The 20,131-nt window shown below is 42.0% G+C and overlaps 1 protein-coding gene across 1 annotated transcript in view; it reads left to right on the top strand.

The window, feature by feature from the left end:
- The window catches only part of SPATA17 (spermatogenesis associated 17), a 124,438-nt gene that overhangs the window by 88,914 nt on the left and 15,393 nt on the right, over nt 1–20,131 (top strand). The window contains exons 8-9 of the mRNA XM_018567105.1: nt 1,927–2,075; nt 8,589–8,724. Of these exons, the coding sequence (XP_018422607.1) occupies nt 1,927–2,075; nt 8,589–8,724 (285 nt within the window). The remainder of the gene's footprint in view (nt 1–1,926; nt 2,076–8,588; nt 8,725–20,131) is intronic.

Genomic DNA, 20,131 nt, shown 5'->3' with positions numbered 1-20,131 from the left:
GGGGGGGGGGGGGGGGGGGAATTAAAAATGAATCAAAAGTAAGAATTAATAAAATATATAAAAAATGTAAAAATAAAAGTGATAATGTAAACAATAATATATAAAAAATAAAACCAACCCCGCTGCCCCCGCCATCTGCATGCAAAGAAATGCACGCGTAGGACATTGTGCGTGTGCGTTGAGTGCTGCTGCCATTCCACTGTGGTAGCCAGACAGCAGAGCTCTCAATGTGCATTAAAGGGTAAGTTCACTTTCCCAGGTAATATGGGAAAATGGAATTACCCAATAAAAGCTGTCCCTGTCTCTCCCAATTCCTCCCCCCGGCTATACTTAACTTTCTGCGAACAGTCCCTCTCCTCCACCCATACGGGTGTACTATCTGTTCACCGTACTGCTGTCCAGCGCAGTCCTGCCCTCTGCATTTTGAATTTCACTCACAAATTGCAAGCACTCATTGGTCATGTGACCACGCTGACCAGTGAGAAGCGCTATTTAGCACAGTCAAATACGTTTTGATTAGGGATGCACCAATATTGGTATCAGTGCCGATACCGAGTATTTGGGCGAGTACTTGTACTCCCCCAGATGCCCCGATACTGGGACTTACGTCCAGAGGAAAATTTCCTCTGACCGGCAGTGCCGTAGGGGAACATGGAGCCAGCTTGCCGTGCAATCAGGAAGCCGCGCGGGAAGTAATGACCTGCCTCCTAGCCAATCAGGAAGCTGGGTGGTGAGTAATGACCTGATTAGCTGGGAAGCTGGCTCCTTGCTTATTGGCTGGAAAGCCGGCTTCGCAGCCAATCAGCATGGAGCCACTTCCCGGTCAATCAGGTCATTACTCACCACCCAGCTTCCTGATTGGCTTGGAAGCCGGCTCGATGCTGATTGGCTGGGAAGCCGGTTTCCCAGCCAATCACAATCAAGCAGTCCAAACAACATGGAGCTGGCTTCCCTTGCAATCAAGAAGCAGGACGGCATGTCATTACCCGCTGCTCGGCTTCCTGATTACCCGGGAAGCCTGCTCCATGCCAGAGGAAGCACCGGTATTGGTATTTGGTATCGGCTAGCATCGAAAGCAAAATATCGGTACTCGATACCCAAAAAAACGGTATTGGTGCATCCCTAGTTTTGATTAAAACTATTTTTTTGTATTGGTACAAATAGATTGTCATGAAGGACAAGTAGATTCGGCCCCCGCTTTAGCCCTTGGACAAGTAGTTTTTAAAAAAAATTCCACAACCCCTGCTCTCATTGGTATTTAGTGGTAAAACTACTTTGCAGTGGTATCACTGCTTTCCGTATCCATCATATCTTATTTACCTGAGGGACTGGAGGTCTCTCAAAGGGTACAGTTGGGAAGATATCAGTCCGCCATGGTGATACACACTGTAGAAATTAAAGGCACCATCAGTACATGAATCCTCCAAAATGATAGCCAGCAGGGGGAACACTAAAGCCACCGTTGGGTAAATATGAATCTGCAGAACCCTTGGGGACCGCTCACATAGCTCCTGGTTGAGAGATCCTGATTTGGAGCCTGAGCTCTGCAACTTTCTATGTACCTCTTCACTTTTTAGTAATTGTACTGTATAATATATACACATACTTTACCAACCAATCTGACTTGTTTCCCAGAATGGCTTATTAAAGGGCACAACTGTAACTGTAAAAACCCCAAAAAATGCTTTATAAGTGCACTTTTGCTTTAGGGAGAACCAGTCTTGACTGGCGAAGAAATGTTGCTGCACTGCTTTGTGCAATAATGATTGTTCAGTGATTGGTGTAAACAATCACTTTTCATATATTAGGGGTGTGGTGTCATCACCCAAGGGGTAAACACCTAATACAGGTCATATTATACTGCTTTGTGCAATACAATGGAGTATTGTTTACAATAAAATGTTAATACAATATCGTACCCATCAGGGGCCATTCCGTGATGTTGGTGAAGTACTGCAGCAGCGTTACAGACCACTGGAGCCAACCCTGAGAGTGGCCACATCATTCACTTCTGTGGAAGAAGCCCGAAAGGTGATAAAATGGCAGGAGTGGACAAAGGGCTTTCAGGATGACATGTAAGTGGATTTTTATTTTTTTTACAGAAAATCAGGAACTGTTATTGTAAAAAAAATAAAAATAGAAAGGTTCTAAGTGTAGCAAATAATTAATGTAGGCTCCAGGACCTCCACAGGTAAACTGTTCATTGGGTAATAGAATGACTAACAAATATACACTAAATGACCAAACTATTGTAGACATGGAACCATCGCACCTACTTGTATATGAGCTTTTCTTCTGAGAAAGCCCACAAGGTTTTGAAGTGTGCCTGTAGGAATCTCTGCCCATTCAGCCAAAAGAGCATTTGTGAATTCAGGTACTGATGTTGGTCAAGAAGACCTGGCTCACAAATGGTGTTCCAATTCATCCCAAATGTGTTCAGTAGGGTTAAGGTCAGGGTTCTCTGCAGGCCACTGTTTTTATTGACCTGGCTTTGTGTACCAGAACTCATTGTTTTGGAGGGGTGTCCAATTTTGGCCATATAGTGTAGTAAGTATAACCCAGCTAAAACCGTCTTTCAATCTTGGTTGGTGAACCAGTGTCTTTGCCTCTGTGGTATATCTGGAATTCAAAGAAGACCATCCATTTATACAGATAAGTGAACCAATCAGAAGTAAAGCCACTGGTTAAGGGGACTAAACTTGGGAGTAGAAAACAAAGCTGATATGGAGTGCTTCAGGAAGTCTCTGCTTTCTTTGTAGCATTAAAGCAAATCTTAACTCTACATTTACAGTATATCTATGTTCAGCCTTTTTATTTGCCTGGTGACAGGAATCTTCTAATGGGGAACCTATTCCAATGACAGCTATCTAAGAGAGGATTACCCTGCACCTTGGAGAGATTTCCTCTTACTTTCAGTTATGTCTCTGGGACAGGAAGTGAAGGGAATTCTTCCCAATGAAACAGCTGTCAGGAGTTCCAACCTTTCCCTATGCTATTTGAAAAAAAAAAAAGTAAACCCCAAAAGTGATTATAATAAGTATAAATAGTGATCTCCAAAGCTCATTATCCCTGCTGATTGACTCAGTGGGGGAGAGGGCTGCACCTCCACAGAGAGAGCACTGCTTCCACACAGAGAGCATGGGTCCTTCTCTGCAGCATGCTGGCAGGGGACAGACTTTCTACTCAGGCTGCAGCTGTGTTCTAAAAAAAAAAAAATCAAACTGTAAAGGTGCCCATACACCTTACGACCATCGCAAGACTTTTGTCTTGCAATGGTCGTATGCTTCTTGAAAGCCCGTACGATCTGCCCACCTTGGACGGGCAGATCGTACTTGCGATCATCGAAAAACGATGACGGCAATGCAGAACGGGCAGTGTGCGCATGCGCACACTGGCCCGTTCCGCAGCTATCGGGCGAGCAGGCGGGTTTTCGAACATGTTGGCTCGACAAAAGACGTGCGACCGTACAGTAGAAGCGGTCGCACGTCTTAGTTCACATTGCTCGATTCTTGTACGATCGCGAGATTTCGCCCGATTCTCGTACGAGAATCGAGCAGTGTATGGGCACCTTAAGACTTTGTGCACCATTTGTATTGATTCACCTGGAATGTATTTAGCTGATTTAACTGAAAGTTCTGTTGGGCTTTACAGCTAGATTATCACTCCACCGTAACTGTTTCTTATGGCTTTAGCAGTCATTTTAATTTCGCTGTAGAAAATTTCATAATCAAAAGAGCGCTTTTAAGTTAAAATGGCAAATGATCTAACCCCATTTAATAGAAAATTCTCCATACAAGCCGTAAGTCGTTGTGGATATAATACTGTGAAAGTGGGTGCCCTAGGGCACTGTTAAGGATCATTCCCCTCTTTTGATCCTGCATTACGCTGCCTTTTTAGCCAATTTCCACTGGATATTTACAAAGCGTTGCCTTCATTTTCCCAGCTTAATTTTTCTAATGATGTTATGGTTCGTTATAACACTTGGGATGGAGATATTAAGACTTTGTATAATTAAGAAGTTCTAAGTGTTCTTCACCTCTCATTTTGTTAAAAAGAGGTCATAATTTTTCCTTTCAGAGAACGATCAATTCAGTTCTCTCTTATAGAATGATAAATTAATTTGGTGATATATTATATGTAAAACATACACAGCAGTTAGCTGAGCGTTAACGTAGATGTAACCCCTAAGGCCTGGTTCACACCTGGGCATTTTACAGAGCGTTCCTACGCGCTGTAAAACGCTCAACATGTGAAAAACAATAATTGCCTATGGGCATGGTTCCCACCTGGGCGTTTTACAGCGCGTAGGAACGCGCTGAAAAACGCCCTACGCCCAAAGAAGTACAGCCGAATAGCCCTCGGAAACGCGCATTCGTCGCACGTTTCTTTTACCGCAAATCGCGGCAAACGCGCATATTCCGTACGCCCAGGTGTGAACCCAGCCTAAGTGTACCACACATAGGGGCCTGTTTATTAAAACTTTGCATAGCTATTCCTCCAGCAAAACTACTTCTGTGTGAAATAACCAGAAGTAGTGAGAATGGGGCAAAATGTAATGTCCTTAGGCTATTTTCTGTTCTGTTTGAATGTTCTTAAGCAAATAAATAACAGAAATCAGCTGGTGAATTGGTCTCCATTCACCTGCACCCACCATGGCTATCCCAGGTACGCAGGATGGGCAGCTGGGTTTCGAATACATGGCAGTGGGGTGTCAGGGTGTAGCAGTGACCATTTCTATATGAAGTCGGCTGAAGGAGTGCTATAGCAGCCAGGAATGCACTTACAGCCATGGGCAAGAACTATTGTTTGCTGGTTCAAATATGTTGAAAAAATCAATTATCGTTTACTTTTCACATGTGTATGTGTGTATATATATATATATATACATATATATATATATACACAACCCCAATTACAAAAAAGTTGAGACGCAGTGTAAAATCTACATAGAAAACATATCATGTTTAAATTGAGAAAATTTACCCTTTTCAGTAAGAAATAAGGTAATTTTGAAATTGACGGCAGCAACACGTCTCAAAAAAGTTGGGACAGGGCAACAAAAAGCTGGCAAAGTAAGTGGTACTAACAAGGAAGAGCTGGAAGAACATTTTGCAACTAATTAGTTTAATTTGCAACAGGTCAGTAACATGATTGGGTATAAAAAAGAGCACCTTAGAGAGTCAGAGTGCCTCAGACGTAAAGATGGGCGGAGGTTCAACAATCTGTAAATAGCTGCGTCTAAAAATTGTTGAACAATTTCAGAATAATGTTCCTCAATGCAAAATTGCGAAGACTTTAAATATATCCTCATCCACAGTACATAATATCATCAAAAGATTCTCAGAATCTGCAGATATCTCTGTGTGCAAAGGACAAGGCCGAAACTCAATATTGGATGCCCGTGGTCTTTGGGCCCTCAGACGGCACTGCATTAAAAGCAGGCATGATTCTGTGATGGACATCACTGCATGGGCTCAGGAATACTTCCAAAAATCACTGACTGAAAAAGTTCGCTGTGCCATCCAAAAATGCCAGTTAATGGTCTATCATGCAAAGAAGAAGCCATATCTGAACATGATCCAGAAAAGCTGCCATCTTCTTTGGGCCAAAACTCATCTCAAATGGTCCGTTGCAAAGTGGAAAACTGTTCTGTGGTCAGACAAATCGAAATTTGACATTCTTTTTGGCAACCATAGATGCCACGTCCTCCGGACTAAAGAGGAGAGGGACAATCCGGCTTGTTATCAGTGCTTAGTTCAAAAGCCTGCATCTCTGATGGTATGGGGGGGATTAGTGTGTATGAAGTGGGCAGCTTGCACATCTGGAAAGGCACCATCAATGCTGAAAGATATATTCAGGTTTTAGAGCAGCATATGCTCCCATCCAGACAATGTTTTTTCAGTGAAGGCCTCACATATTTCAGCTGCACAATGCTTAACCACATACTGCATCTATGACAACAGCATGGCTTCGTAGTAGAAGAGTCTGGGTGCTTAAGTGGCCTGCCTGCAGTTCAGACTTTTCACCAATTGAAAATATTTGGCACATCTTGAACTAAAAAAATATGACAAAGAAGACCCAGGGCTGTTGAGCAGTTAGAGCCCTAGATCAGGCAAGAATGGGACAGCATTCCTCTCCTAAAACTCCAGCAATTGGTCTCCTGAGTTCCTAGAAGTTTACAGAGTGTTGTTCAAAGAAGAGGGGATACTACACCGTGGTAAACATGGCCCTGTCCCAGCGTTTTTTACATGTGTTGCCGCTATCAAATTACCTTATTTTTTTCTTAAAATGGTCCATTTTCTCAGTTTAAACATTTGATATGTTTTATACTATGAATAACATGTATGAGATTTTCAAATCAATGCATTCTGTAGATTTTACACAGCGTCCCAACTTTTTGGGAACTAGGGTTTTTTTCAAACTTTTTTATTCATAGGCACTTGTTCTCATACTGCAGCTGCTACACCTTAGTGTACAAAAATAAGTAAATATGTTTTCTGTTAAGTGTATCTTTTGGAATGCTGCACAAAAGGATATGATAAGCCCAGACGCAGTCTTCCCCTTGCCATACAATGTAATTTAGCTACCCATAACGTCAATGTTTAAGCTTGATTCCTCCGTTGCCTGCCACAGCTCTTCAGCCATAACATCCCGAGAGATGGCAAATTTTCTTTCATGTCGACACACAAGAAAAATGTACTATTAAAATGCAATTGAGAAGTGATAAAAATTGTAAGTGCGGCAGCCGGCTCACAGCAGCTCTTCTGTATACTCAGGGACATTGGGGCCACATTAATTTTTTTCACTGATGTCCATCCCATGTGCAAATTAGCATTGCAAGTACCGTAATCTGTCTTGTATGAGAGCTGCCGATCCCGCGAGGGTTTACATGCTTCCGCGCTGTTGTATAATTTAAAGCTAAATTAACTAGGTTTAATTGTGGAATTTATATATATATATTTTACACTATTCACAGTAATTTAGACGTGATGATCCTGCACACACACGTAAGGAAAAAAAACCTGTACTATAGTCAATTGTAAAGTTTGTAATGATTACAGTAGTAATATCATCAACTTTGGTAAACTCTGACTATGTCTGACACCAAGGCTTGCCCAGGGTGGAGCAGAGGGAAGGCAAACAGGAGCATAGATGGGTGAGTATACCTTGCAGGGTGGGCTGGTTTGCTATCAGTATGTCAGGAGAATGTGTCCCTCTGCCCTGACAGGGAAACGGGACACTGTCTCATTAAAGTAAATATGAGCTTTTGCTTATTAGCACTTAGTAGCATACATTTGAAGCTGAACTTCTGGTAAACAGATGCACAGACGAAATGCAACTGTTTTACCTGCAGAGGGATTTGTAATTATGTTCAGCCAGTTTTGTGATCCAGGCTCCACTTCCAAACAGTATAGTCCAGTTGATGACCGCAATTTTCTTGGGACTAACCATTTTGCCAATTTGGAAAAAAACAGCATTGTGATGTGGTCAGCACTGCACTCTCCTTTGGTGAGCATGATCAGACTTTTTAGTCTGACAACACAATTAAAGAAAGTAGAGACCTGACTGGCTCAGAGAGGTTTCATGATGCTAGTATATAGCAAAATTAAATGTACTTATTCTAGTTCTGTGTAAAAATAAGTGAAAACATGTTTTATTAAGTACATAACTGGATTAATTGGAGTGTTTTTTATACCTGCTTGGAGTACAGCTTCAACTTGCTGGACCCGTTTAAAAGATTATGCCGTAGGGGAACGTCATATTAAAGTCATCAGAAAGAATATGACGATGGCTTCCTCCTCTGCGTTCATGGTATTTATGAGATCCCCAATGGTGTCCACTGTCTTCAACACCTCGCCCAAAAATAGCAGCGGCACTCTGTTTCAAATCTCTGCAACAGACTATAGCCTGGTGCCACCAGCGGAGCACAGTTTGAGATTAGTTTGTGCAGTGCTTTTATCCCTAAATACAAGTAAATGTGCATGAATGGTAAATATACTATATGCTCATGTATATGAGCTTGTTGGACATCACATTCCAAAACCATGGGAATTATTGTGGAGTTGGCCCCCTTGCAGCCTCCACCCATCTGGTGAAATTTTCACAAGATTTTGGATTGTGTCTGTGGGAAGATCAGGTACTGATGTTGAATGAAAAATATATGGGTCTCACTATCAGTGTTTCAGCTCATTCCAAATGTGTACATCAGGGTAAGAGTACACGCAGGCCACTTGAATTCCTCTACAACAACTCAAAAAACATGTCTTTATGGAGCTGGCTTTGTGCACAGGGACACAGTCGCACTGGAACAGAAAAGGGCTTTCACTGAAGTGTTGTCACAAGGTAGGAAGCGCACACTTGTCTAAAATGTCTTTGTATATGGTAGCATTAACAGTATCTTTCAATGGAAGTAACCAAATTCAATCATTTGGAGGCTTGTCCTTATACTTTTGGCCTTATAGTGTACATGATAAAATCATATCAAATGCTTGTGTACACTAGCCCTAACTTTATCCATTCAGATGTATTGGTCATGTAGAGATCCTGTTTGTTCATTTATTCATTAATTAATTTTATATTGCTTCCAGATTTTCTCCATTTGCCAGCCTACATAAAAATAAACCCTATGAACCATTAATTCACACATCGACTGAATACAAGAGGATCCCATATGGCAGTCAACATTTTCGTGGTGAGGAGCCAGCCAAATGGGTGGCAAAGAAGGTAAAAGATAACCTTTCTATATGTTTATTCCCTGTGCAGTGTTGTACCTAGTAGATAATAATTTGTTGGTTGTTTTTTAGTGTGTACTGTTTCAGTGTGAGCAATATCGGGGTTTTATTTTGTTTCTATGATCTAATGTGATTTCTTTTTTTGTGGTTTAAAAGCCTATGCAGCCCCTAAATAGTGCCCTGGTAGTCTCCACAATTCCAGCCATCAAGCGCATGCACTTTTGTGCTCTATGTGGGTTCAACTACAACCACCCCTTTCACTGCATTATGAGCCGCTTGTGGGTTTTTTTTTTTACCTGGGGCACATATAACCGGCCAGGTACGTGGTCTGTCACAATGTCCTTCTGGGGGTTTGGAGAGGGGAGAAATGTGATTTTTTTCAAATTGTGTTCAGTGGGCATTTTGTAAGACACGCCCTTCTCCCTCCCCTGTGCCCACGAGGAGTTCAAGGAGGAGTCTTGCCAGGCAGCAGGTGCAGTCTTGGCACCTAATGAGGAGTCAGATGCAAGGCTTGGCCTTCTTGGGGAGCAACAATGAAGTGTCCACATCAACTGAGCTTCAGGAGAAGGTTTTAGTTATGATTAGGAGAAGGAGTTTGGTGTGCACGATGATCGGTCGGTGATGCATTTCAGATTAAAGATTTGCCTGACACACATGTACCTTTTTCTATCACTCTGCCTGAAGTACATGGGGCTGATCTTGGACACCAACCAGGCCCAGGTGTTCCTCCTGTCTAAAAAGCTGTGGAAACTAGAACTTCCGGTTTGCACCACACCAGGAAGTTGCAGCACAAGAGCATGTTGCAGTGGAACATGTGTTCTCTGGACAGGAAGATCCGAGTAACTTTTCAGACAACTGCATCCTTATTTTGGCTGATGTAATTTCTTCTCTTCTCCTCTAACATGGGACGTGTGACTGGGTAGGAGTCCATTCTGGGTTCATGCAGCCAGGAGTGGTCCCTCTTCCCCACCAATGTGCTGGAACCTCAGGTGATTAAATGGGCTGTGCTTCTCTTGAGGTACACATGTGAGAGTGCAGTCAGATATCATCAGGGGAGGATCAAGTGCACAGTGGCAGTGATGCAACTGTCTAACATCCTGAACTGGCCAGAGAGTCACGTGCCAGCTGTGTCTACGGTATTTATAAGAGGGGTAAAAAAAACTGGCAAGTGGACTGTCTCAGTTGAAATGGTCTGGATCAGGGAGAGCGGGCCTTTTATCCAGAGGCCTTCCAACAAATCTGTCTATGATTGGGAACACCAGATGATGATCTTCTGGCATCAAACTTTCAATGAAAGGTGGGCAGGTTTGTAGAAAGGGTAAAGGTCCCTAGGTAGATGTGGTGGACGCATTGGTAGCATTGCTACACTCTGACATTTACCATTAAAACTTTTGCCACGTTTACTTTATTGGATGGGGTTCCTGGTGGCTTTGGATTGGTCCAGGAAGTTATCGTACATGGATCTTGCTTGTCTGGACTGTCTTTCACGTCTGCTTTGAGAAGAGATGTTGTCTCAAGGGCCCATTTAGTACCTTGCTTTACAGCTGCTGTCTATTTAAAGCCATGTTCTGAAGGAGAGAGGGCTATTGGACAACTTCATCCACACCATGTTTAGGGGTCACAAGCCCATGTCTCGCTAGATTTATTTTCATACATGGAAAACTTTATTTTGCATGGTGTGAGTGCCTAGGAGTACATCCTTGCTCCTTCCTTATTGGTTATCTCCTGGCTTTTCTCCAGTGTGGGGTAGATCAGTTGGCCTTAAGCACAAATAAGGGTCAGGTGTCAGTTTTGGGGGTCCCGTTTCAGCATCCTCCAGCATAGCTGCCACTTGATCGCGCCTATTCAGGGCGTTATACACCTTGCCCTTCCAGTCAGGCCACCATTGTTACTATGGGGACTTAAATCTGGTATTGTCAGTTTTACAAAATCACCTTTAGAAGATATTAGGGAGTTTCCTTTTGTAACTCTGTCTCAGAAATGTACATTTCCAGATGAGTCTCTGAGCTGGCGGCATTGCCACTCAAGTCTCCATTTTTGGTCTTTCATAAGGATAAGGACATCTTACGTCCAAGACTCTTTGCCTCAAGTGGTATCAGCTTTCTGCTTAAATGAAGACATTGTGCCATCATCACTTTGTCCCAAGTTGGTCCACCCCAGGGAGGTTTGCCTTGCATTCTTTGGCTGTAGTCAGGATGGTTAGGGTATATTTGAATGCCATTTCTAGGTTCCGTAGATCAGATTCCCTGTTTGTGGTTGTAGAGGGCCCATGCTCACACTGGATCTGGCAAACTATTCTCCAAGCATTGCTATCAACCACTGGGAACCACTGTTTCTGGTTACAGTGCATTTTAGGAAAACATTAAGTGCTCCATTAATGGCTTTTCGCCATTAAGGATCAATTTCTCCGATTTATAAGGCAGCCACTTGGCCATCAGTTCATAAGCTCACCATATTTTACACACTGTATCTGCAGCATCAGCTGATTTCAGTTTTGGACATAAAGTTTTACAGGCAACAGTCTGATGGAGCTGTATCATTTTCTTTTTTGAGACAGCATGGTTTTCTGTTTTATTTTTGGACTGCTCTGACACTGCTTTGGGACATCCCAGTATGTGATGATCTGTGTCCTCCAATGAAAGAAATAGAACAAAATAGGATTTTTCGTACTCTCCATGAAATCATTTTCTCTGCAGCCATTGGAGGGAACAGCAAATCCTCCCCTCGGCTTTGCTGCTGCACGTGAGTTTAAGTATTTACACGCTGTCCAAAAAAATCAAATTTTTTCTTATAAATCTTATTTTGGTATTTAGTGTAATTATGTTTCAAGAATAATATTTTATATGTACACTATTTATGCCAATAATGAGTCATTAATGTGTCAGAAGCACATTGTAGCAAGTTATTGCATTGCAAGTTATGTGTGCTGATCTTTTATGCTTTATTTATACAACTAGAACATTGGTAAATCTATAAGGCTGCATTCACTTCCACCTATGTGTCAGCGTTTTTTGCGCATATTAGTCTTCATCTAGCGCGTTTAGTGCCTTTTTTGCATTAGATGAATGCATGTGTTTTAACTGCCAGATTGATACTGCGGTCCATGGACAAACACGTGCAAAAACACGCACAGAAATGTGCAAAACACTTGTGTCATGTGTTTCGAGGTGTTTCCATTGAAGTCTATGGGGACAACACTCTGTAATCTGCCAAAAAGAAGCTTATGTACTTTTTCCAGCATTTGGCGTTGTACAGTTTGCGACAAAATGCTCAGGTGTGAACAGGGGCGACTGTAATGAATGAGATTTCTTGTGTTAAGAGCTTTGTCGCTTATTTTTGAGCAGCAAAACGCCTAGGTGTTTTGTTGCTCAAACAAATGAAAGTGTGGAGTTTTTTTGGAAACTACATTCATTCCAAAGTTGAATGTTAAAAGCAAATAGAATTTCTACAAGTCTCTGATGTCATTATCAAATGTTCTAACCACACTGTATAAAACATTGTATGAAAATCTACCAGTGTATGGCCATCTTTAGTTGTTGGCACTGTTGATAGCCCTATCAGTAAACAGTCATGCCTAGCTCTGCCCACAGCCCTTTATATTGGCAGCATATTGCCATATCTGCAGGCGCTTAAGGAAATTATGTAAAAGCCTTGCTCAGTCCCTTCCACCCCCTCAAATGATCTCTATCAGGGTGGAGGAGAAATCCTACCATTTAAAAAGACATAAAGTACAATTGTAAAGTGTTCTGAATGACTATACAAGACAAGGGTGATTATACTGAAAATGTGGACCTCATATGGCAAAAATACAAAAGTGTTACCTCTTGATGGCAATTTTGTAGGAGTGCCGAGGCCTATAGTTGGCATTCGCAACATGTCTCTTGGGTGTTTGCACTGGGTGCCATGATATGAGGAGATGTCTACATCTCGTCTTTAACATCATGATAATATACAATAGTCAATAGATATGTCTAGTAGGATCCTTATCTGGAACACTTGGTTCCTCACCCCCTTACTTTCCCAATACTCTCCTCTTTGTAACAGACATCTCACAATTTGAAAGCTAAGTTACCAGTGAGGAAGGCTGAGCTTCCAACTCTGCTCAGATTAATGCAATATGTACACTGCCAGATGTGTCCTACTGTTGGAATCAGCAACTCAGAAGCTAGTAGAATGCTGCACTTGCATAAAACCAGAAGCACTGCTCTTTACCATTGTAGGCAATGTTACAATGCAGGTATCTGCCCAAACTCTTGTATGCAGCAGTTTGAATGTGTTTTACACACAGTGCAGTGATAAGCATCCTCCTACAAAAAATGTTGCTGCATTCAAACCTTCATTTGAAAACCGTGAGCCTTTTTGAAATGTGCTGAAATATCTACCTTAAAGAAAATGCTCCTCTAAGCTGCTTCCAGTGCTGCTGACATAACCTAAGCCTAGGGATTATTTATCCATCCCACCAAGACAAATAAAATAGGATAACTGTAGTGTTACTGTACCTAAGCCCAACTGTCCCCCGTCACTTTCCCCATCTAATATACACTGAGTGGCCAGTTTATTATGACCACCTGACGTTTGTAGGCAAATTAGCTATAATTAGCTATAATTTCGCGCTAAAGTTGCTAGAGGGCCAGACCATTATAAATAGAGAAGCAGGTTCTTTACCATGACAGTAGAAGTGATTTTTTCTGAAGATATGGGTAAACAACGCGATTTAACAGCCTTTGAACGTGGAATGATTGTTGGCGCTCAAGCCATGGAGCGAGTATCAGCAAAACAGCAGAATTCGTTAAATGTTCAAGATCAGCTGTTGTTAAAGTGTTTAAAGACTGAAAATCTGGGTCTGAACGTGCGAATTGTGGCCATCAGCGAGTAGTCAATGTTAGGGAAGAACAGAGTGTGTCAAGACTGGTACAAGACAACAGAAGGGCAATAGTGCAGTGTCAGATTCCTCGCATCACCTTTAAACATCTCGTGGAGTCACGAGGCGGCCCAACCAAGTCATCTCGTGGAGTCATCTCGTGGCCCAACGAAGTATTGATGGAGTGGTCATAATAATCTGGCCACTCAGTGTATATGCTTTAATGTAGACCCCGGGTCAGCTGACGAACACTGTGGTCTTCTTCTGTTTTGAGTGTTGGTACTGTCATACAGTATGTTCTTTTTTACAGCCCGGTTTAAAGAAAAGTGGACTTCTTATTAAAACATATAATCTCAGGGTCCTAAGTATTACAAATCGACACCATTCCCCGCCCCAAAATTATTGTATATATATATACTGTATTTCTGTATTAATCGCCACAAAGGATGTACTGTACATCTATTTTTGTGCACTGAATGCCTTTGTAAATCCAGAAATTACCTTGGAAAAGTAGCAGTGAAATCATCACTCTGCTGTACAAAGACTGTGCAGAGGTGTGGGAGGGGCCCAGACTGCAGACTGCCTGTAGAAAACTATGGGAAGGGGCGGAGACAAGACCAATCATCCCGCACAAAGAGAGAAAGCAGCAGTGACCGGTCTTTATTACAGGAAGCTCCAGACGTAAAGTTTTACACTGGATTACTGCACAGATCTGGAAGATGTACACAAAGTACATCGAAATTGAAGTAAGAATACACACACCTTTTGTATATAGACAACATTTACTTATCTCGAACTCCAGCTTTACTGTAAATATGCTTGACTGAAGTTTTGAAAGTTGTAGTTTAGCCTTTCCTCTGTCATGAAGTGAGTTTGAAGGACCCAGTTCCATTTAATTATATGCATGAGTTTGTAGGCTGTATACAAGGTTTATTTTACGATACACAATGCATACAAATATCCAGGGCTCCAAAGATTTCATTTCGAGAGCCTAAGCATATTGCACAGAACATAAAGTTGACCTTTACCATCTGGAATAGAGTGGGATGTGGAACACATCATAGATTTAATGTAGCACAACGCTGTATGCAGGAAAACTTGGGTGGGCCCGTGACTGCCTGCCCATTGCGCCCGGTGATTGAATCTGCTGTCACCAGCATCCCCATAATAATGAACGTTCAGCTTAATGACCGTGATTATGATTATCATAATTGATGTGCGAGAGCAGTGTGTGGGGATCATTACAACTCAACTGTTTAGCTGAAAATCAAGACTTCCTTATGGGTCATTTTACTTTTACGCAATGATTGGAATAAAATAGGCCTCCTCCCCAGGTGATTCCTCCGTTTTCACATTAAAAATGAATTAAACCTTGCTGGACTTTTGTCATTCATTTTAAATTGTTAAAGCGTGATTCTGCCTTTGGGTAAGTTTCCGAGAACACGTTCAGCATAATCAAAATATAATTTCCACCTATATAATTGTCCGCCTTATTCCATTACTTTGTTTTATTAGCTCTGATCATGTGCCCCACATTGACCTGTTCTGTCGGTAAAAAATGCACATTGTCTGGGGGATGAGTCTTTGTTGGGAATTCTAGAAATTAGGACATGGGAACTTCTGACATGGTAAAAATAGCTTCTAAAATGTCTGGGGATAAAAGTATGCATTAACGCAGTACTGTTTATTAATTGTATTCATTTATACTGCATTAAATACATTCTGCAGCACATTGCAAAATACAATACACACAACCTGTCAGTCCCTGTCTGGTATGGGGTTGCCATCTTTTCTTCAAGCAAAGCCCAAACACTCTAACGCAGCACCGCAATGTATTATTTTTTTGGAGAATATACAGGAGAGAGCAAGAAGAGAGAGTGAGGAGAGACAGCCAAGAGAGAGGGAGGGGAGACATCCAGGAGAGAGAGAGTTAGGAGAGACAGCCTAGGGAGAGGGAGGAGAGACAGTCAGGAGAAAGAGAGAGAGCGCAAAGAGACAGCCTGGGGAGTGGGAGGGGAGACAGACAGGAGAGTGAGAGCGAGGAGAGACAGCCTGGGGAGAGGGAGGAGAGACAGTCAGGAGAAAGAGAGAGAGCGCAAAGAGACAGCCTGGGGAGTGGGAGGGGAGACAGACAGGAGAGAGAGTGGAGCGACAGCCAGGGGAGGGAGAGGAGAGAGTGAGGAGAGACAGCGAGGAGAGGGAATGAAGAGAGACATACTCACGCAACCAATTTGGACAGAATAATAAAGAGGTATCTTGCTGCACTCCTTACCAGATATCCCAATAAAATGCGATTGGGTGCTTGTAGTGATCACGGGTGGCACCATTAGTAGCAAAGCTTGATAGAAATGTCACCAGCACTCCAAAGTAACGTTTAAATCAGCAAACATCCATTTATTGACAAATGCTGTCACTCACACTAGCACTTTCAGGGTCTCTTCATCAGGCTCATAAATGACCATTTCTGGTGACACTTCTATCAATTTGGACCGACGTCCTTTAACCTTACAGTATGGTTTGGGGTAAGGTGGGGGGAAAAAACAGCTGGAAGAAAACCATGCAAGCATGGTTTTGCTTTTTGATTAGGAATGGAGGGATATCCAAGAAGCAGCAGAGGTGCAGGAACTACAGAATGAATAAAGAAGAAGCAGGGAGATTTGTTCACTTTAGGTTCTCAGGTACAGCTTCCTCTCCAGCAAGAACAGCACAGTAGTGACTTTACCAAATCGCACTCCAGATCTCCTGAGACTAGCAGTCAGAGGCAGCATTGCCAGAGATCATCTAACACAGCTATGAGGCTGTAGGTGTAGTCACATGTCAGGATGTGCACTGCTATTTTTCAGGATGAATTCAAGACAATACTTTTTCAGGCTATTGTTTAGGCTTGTATCTGAACAAACATTAATTCTGTTGCATGTTACCAGTCCTTAGATGTGGTGTCTGCATTAGTTTTCTTTTTTAGGCTTTTCCTTTATTTTTATTGTATTGTTTATATTGTAACTATGTAAGAGCCACATTGCCACCCTACATTGTTTGAGAAGTTCAGTGCACAGGACATTACAAGGTGACTGGATTTCTCAGGATCAAAAGGTATTTTTCTGTACTTTCAGAAAATGTATATACCTGAAAAAAGAAAACAAATGCAGTCACCACATCTAAGGACCAGTAAGCTGTAGATTACATTACATTACAAGCTGTGCATTACATTTTTGTTCTTGGGTTAAGATATACTTTAACATTTCTAGATGTTCCCTTTTGGAGTTCAGATCCACTTTTAGGAGAACTTGTCACAATTAGGTTTACCTTATTACAACTGTGCCAAATGACATAATTTTAGTGGCAGGAACCTGGAGCTGTTTTTTATTAGTTCAGAGATCAGGTGGTTTATGTTCCTGTCCTACCACATGATGGCAGATAGTTTGTGCAGTGACAAGGTTAGTATGGATTTGAAAAGGTAACCAAATGTTAGAGGTTAAGGTTAGTGTTAGGGATGTTTTGGAGCAACATAGGGTTCCTTCGTCAGGCAGACAATGTGATGAAGTGTCACATTGCCTGATAAAGTGATCTTATGTGGCCATGAAATGTGATATCATGATTATTTGACATTAATAAAGACACACAGACACAGCAAGGCAAACTATGTCCCTGCTCACAGCTCCTCCCTTCTCCAAGCTAGTAGATGGACAGCTGCTGCAATCTGTTCTGTCCCTTGTGATTTTGTACTGGACAGGAAGTTCAGGGAAGTGGAGCTGAGTGAGTTGGAGCTGTTTGGAAACATGATGACTGCAAGTGCTTTAGGAAAAGTTTAAAGAAATACTTTGCTGGACAATTTATATTTGATCTGGATTCATTATTGAAAACAATGTTTGCAAGTTTAATACTACTTTAGGGTCAGCCTTGTCACATTTTAAAAGCTTGCAATGGTCATCTACTAACTTAGCCTAAAAAAGATATAACTACCGCAATACACCTGCTTCTACCAAAGGCTAAGACAGTACAACACTACTACTTAGACATGATCCTACGATACCTTGCCTATGAAGCCATATGGTGCACTGCTTCCTCTACCTGACCTGCCCAGCCAATGTTTGTCATTATGATGCCACTAAGCAAGAAGAATCGTTCTGTGATGTGAAAGAGGAAGGAGGGATCCAATCAATCACCCCATCAAACTTAGAACCCCAGCATCAGAATATTAATCACACAACTTATGCTGCTCACCTTGCCGTCTTGCTGCTCGATTGAGCGGCATAGTGTCAGCCTGTCTCTCTTTTAATACGAGGTGTAATGTACATGGACAGAGTGACAATCACAGCGCAGCCTTCCATCAGCTGCAATTAATCTTTTTGTTAACGTAGACAAGGAAAAGAAAAAGACTCCCATCAACCCCTTCAGAAGACTAAGGGACCCTGTTTTTGATGTTTGCATTCACAGTAAAATTGTCCCTACTAGTCCTGACAAATTGAAACACCGGCCTAATTATGGCAGCTAATGAAGTGTGGGGACTGGTCACAGCTTGCTGCGAAAGTCTTCCTTCAGCTCGCATTATCCATTCATCAATCACTTTTTTAAACTGATGCAGAATCTTGTGCCGAGAGCCTGGCATTTTTAATGCTGTTTCTGTAATTGCTTTTCTCTTTGAAGCTCGGTCTCTTGTAATATTTTAATACTAGCGGTATAGTTTATAAAAACTTTAAAGAGACGCTTCAAAAATATATGACTGCACCCAGGCTACGGAACCTGGTTGACCATTAGCATGTGCTAATTACCTTAAAGTGACACTAAACTCAGGAGTTTAATCCTAAAAACGTATCCAAGTACCTTAACTGTTAACAAAATGTATCTTATTTGTGTATCACTGTCCTTCTGGAGGGTGGCTACTTTTGTTCCCCATGGTCCCTGTGTGTGTTGTAAAGTAGCTCCCTGCTCACTCTAGTGATGGACTACAATCTCAATACAAATTAGTTAACTAAACATGTAGTCCAGCTTGTAGTCCATCACGGGAGTGAGCTTGGAGCGGTGGCTACTTTACAACACACACAGGGACCATGGGGAACAAAAGTAGCCACCCTCCAGAAGGAAGGACAGTGTCAGCACCAATTCAGAGATGATTTGGGGATCTACAGCCGAGTGATACACAGATAAGATACATTTTGTTAATAGTTAAGGTACTTGAATGCATTTTTAATATTAAACTTCCGAGTTTAATGTCACTTTAACTTAAACAGGTGACGACGGCCGCATCTAAACAGCGCATCTGGGATTCCTACTGCAGGAATCCCAAAAGGCAAAATGTATGAATGTAGCCCCAAACTACAAATGCTTTATTCACCTCTACCTTTCCTTTATATTGTATTTTATATTCCTACTTTATATTCCTTTTCCAAATAATAAATATCTGCCTGATCTGAAATTACAAATGGTGTGTTAGGAAAAATATAAGAACTTTTTAATTACAAGTCATTACATGTAGCACAGTTGAGAAAAATAGTATCTTATAGTGAATATCTACTGCATATGAGCTAAGTGTGGTTTTTACGTTTCCTCGGCATTCTTTAAGGAAAATGTTATTGCCTGTATCAGCTGATCAGCTTGTAGGGAGCTAATAAAAGGAGGCGAGGAATAAAGGTGATATATAGCTTTTAATCCAGTAAAAGGTAGCCGTAAAGTAAATTCATGTGTGTGTTTATGAATCATGAACATTTCATCCTGGATGCTTATTGAAATCCCATGAAACATGGTTTGCGGTCTAGATGGTTTAAGTCCAAATACAACAACGGAAAAATACATTTCATGGCCTAGACAGGCAGATGATCGTCTTCCGCGTCAACTTTTAAAATTCATGCTGACATTTTTTTCTCAATGGCCAAGAACACATCAGCTTGGGAAACCTTTCCTTCATTTTAGAATATTCTTCCTGGACTGTAGATTAGACATGAGGGTGGCCTCATATAGATAACAGCAACTGTTGCCATAGTTGTTCGAGTCGGGTAAGAGCTAAAGGATAGTTTACCGTTTTGACCATGTTTCATGTTACACCTATATTAAGTACCTGTTCTTGAACGCGCACCACAAACGTGCAACACACTTGTTGTGCCATTATTTGATAATGGCTCCCCAAACACGAACGGTAAAACGGGTAACGAGCATAAATGCGTGGTCAAAAAACAGTGGAAGCTTGTAGCTGAAAGTGCTGCATGAGCTTCTTTGTCATGTGTGTGGCAGCCCATTGAAATGAACAGGCTGACGTGTGCAGGGCCAGTGCTAGGATTCTTGCCTACACAGGCAAGGTGCATTTTTTGCGCCCCTCCTCCCCGACCCCTGTAAAAACAAGGCATTTTGACAAGTACTCGTACTTGTCAAAATTCCCCCGATGCTTGCGCTATGGTTTTTTTTTTTCCCCACTTACCTTCGGCGCGGGAGAGCAGCGGCGAGTCAGCGCTGGTCCGGTGGGAGGAGCTCCAGGTGGGGTCCTAATTTAGCTGGCCGGCGACTGCCTGATGCTCTGGCAGTCGCCGGCCAGCTAAATTAGGAACCC

The sequence above is a fragment of the Nanorana parkeri genome, unplaced genomic scaffold (genome assembly GCF_000935625.1).
Source record: "Nanorana parkeri isolate BGI_ZX_2015 unplaced genomic scaffold, ASM93562v1 scaffold1006, whole genome shotgun sequence".
NCBI lineage: Eukaryota > Metazoa > Chordata > Amphibia > Anura > Dicroglossidae > Nanorana > Nanorana parkeri.
The sequence above is the reverse complement of the archived record's forward strand: the minus strand, read 5'-3'. Positions and strand labels throughout refer to the sequence as shown.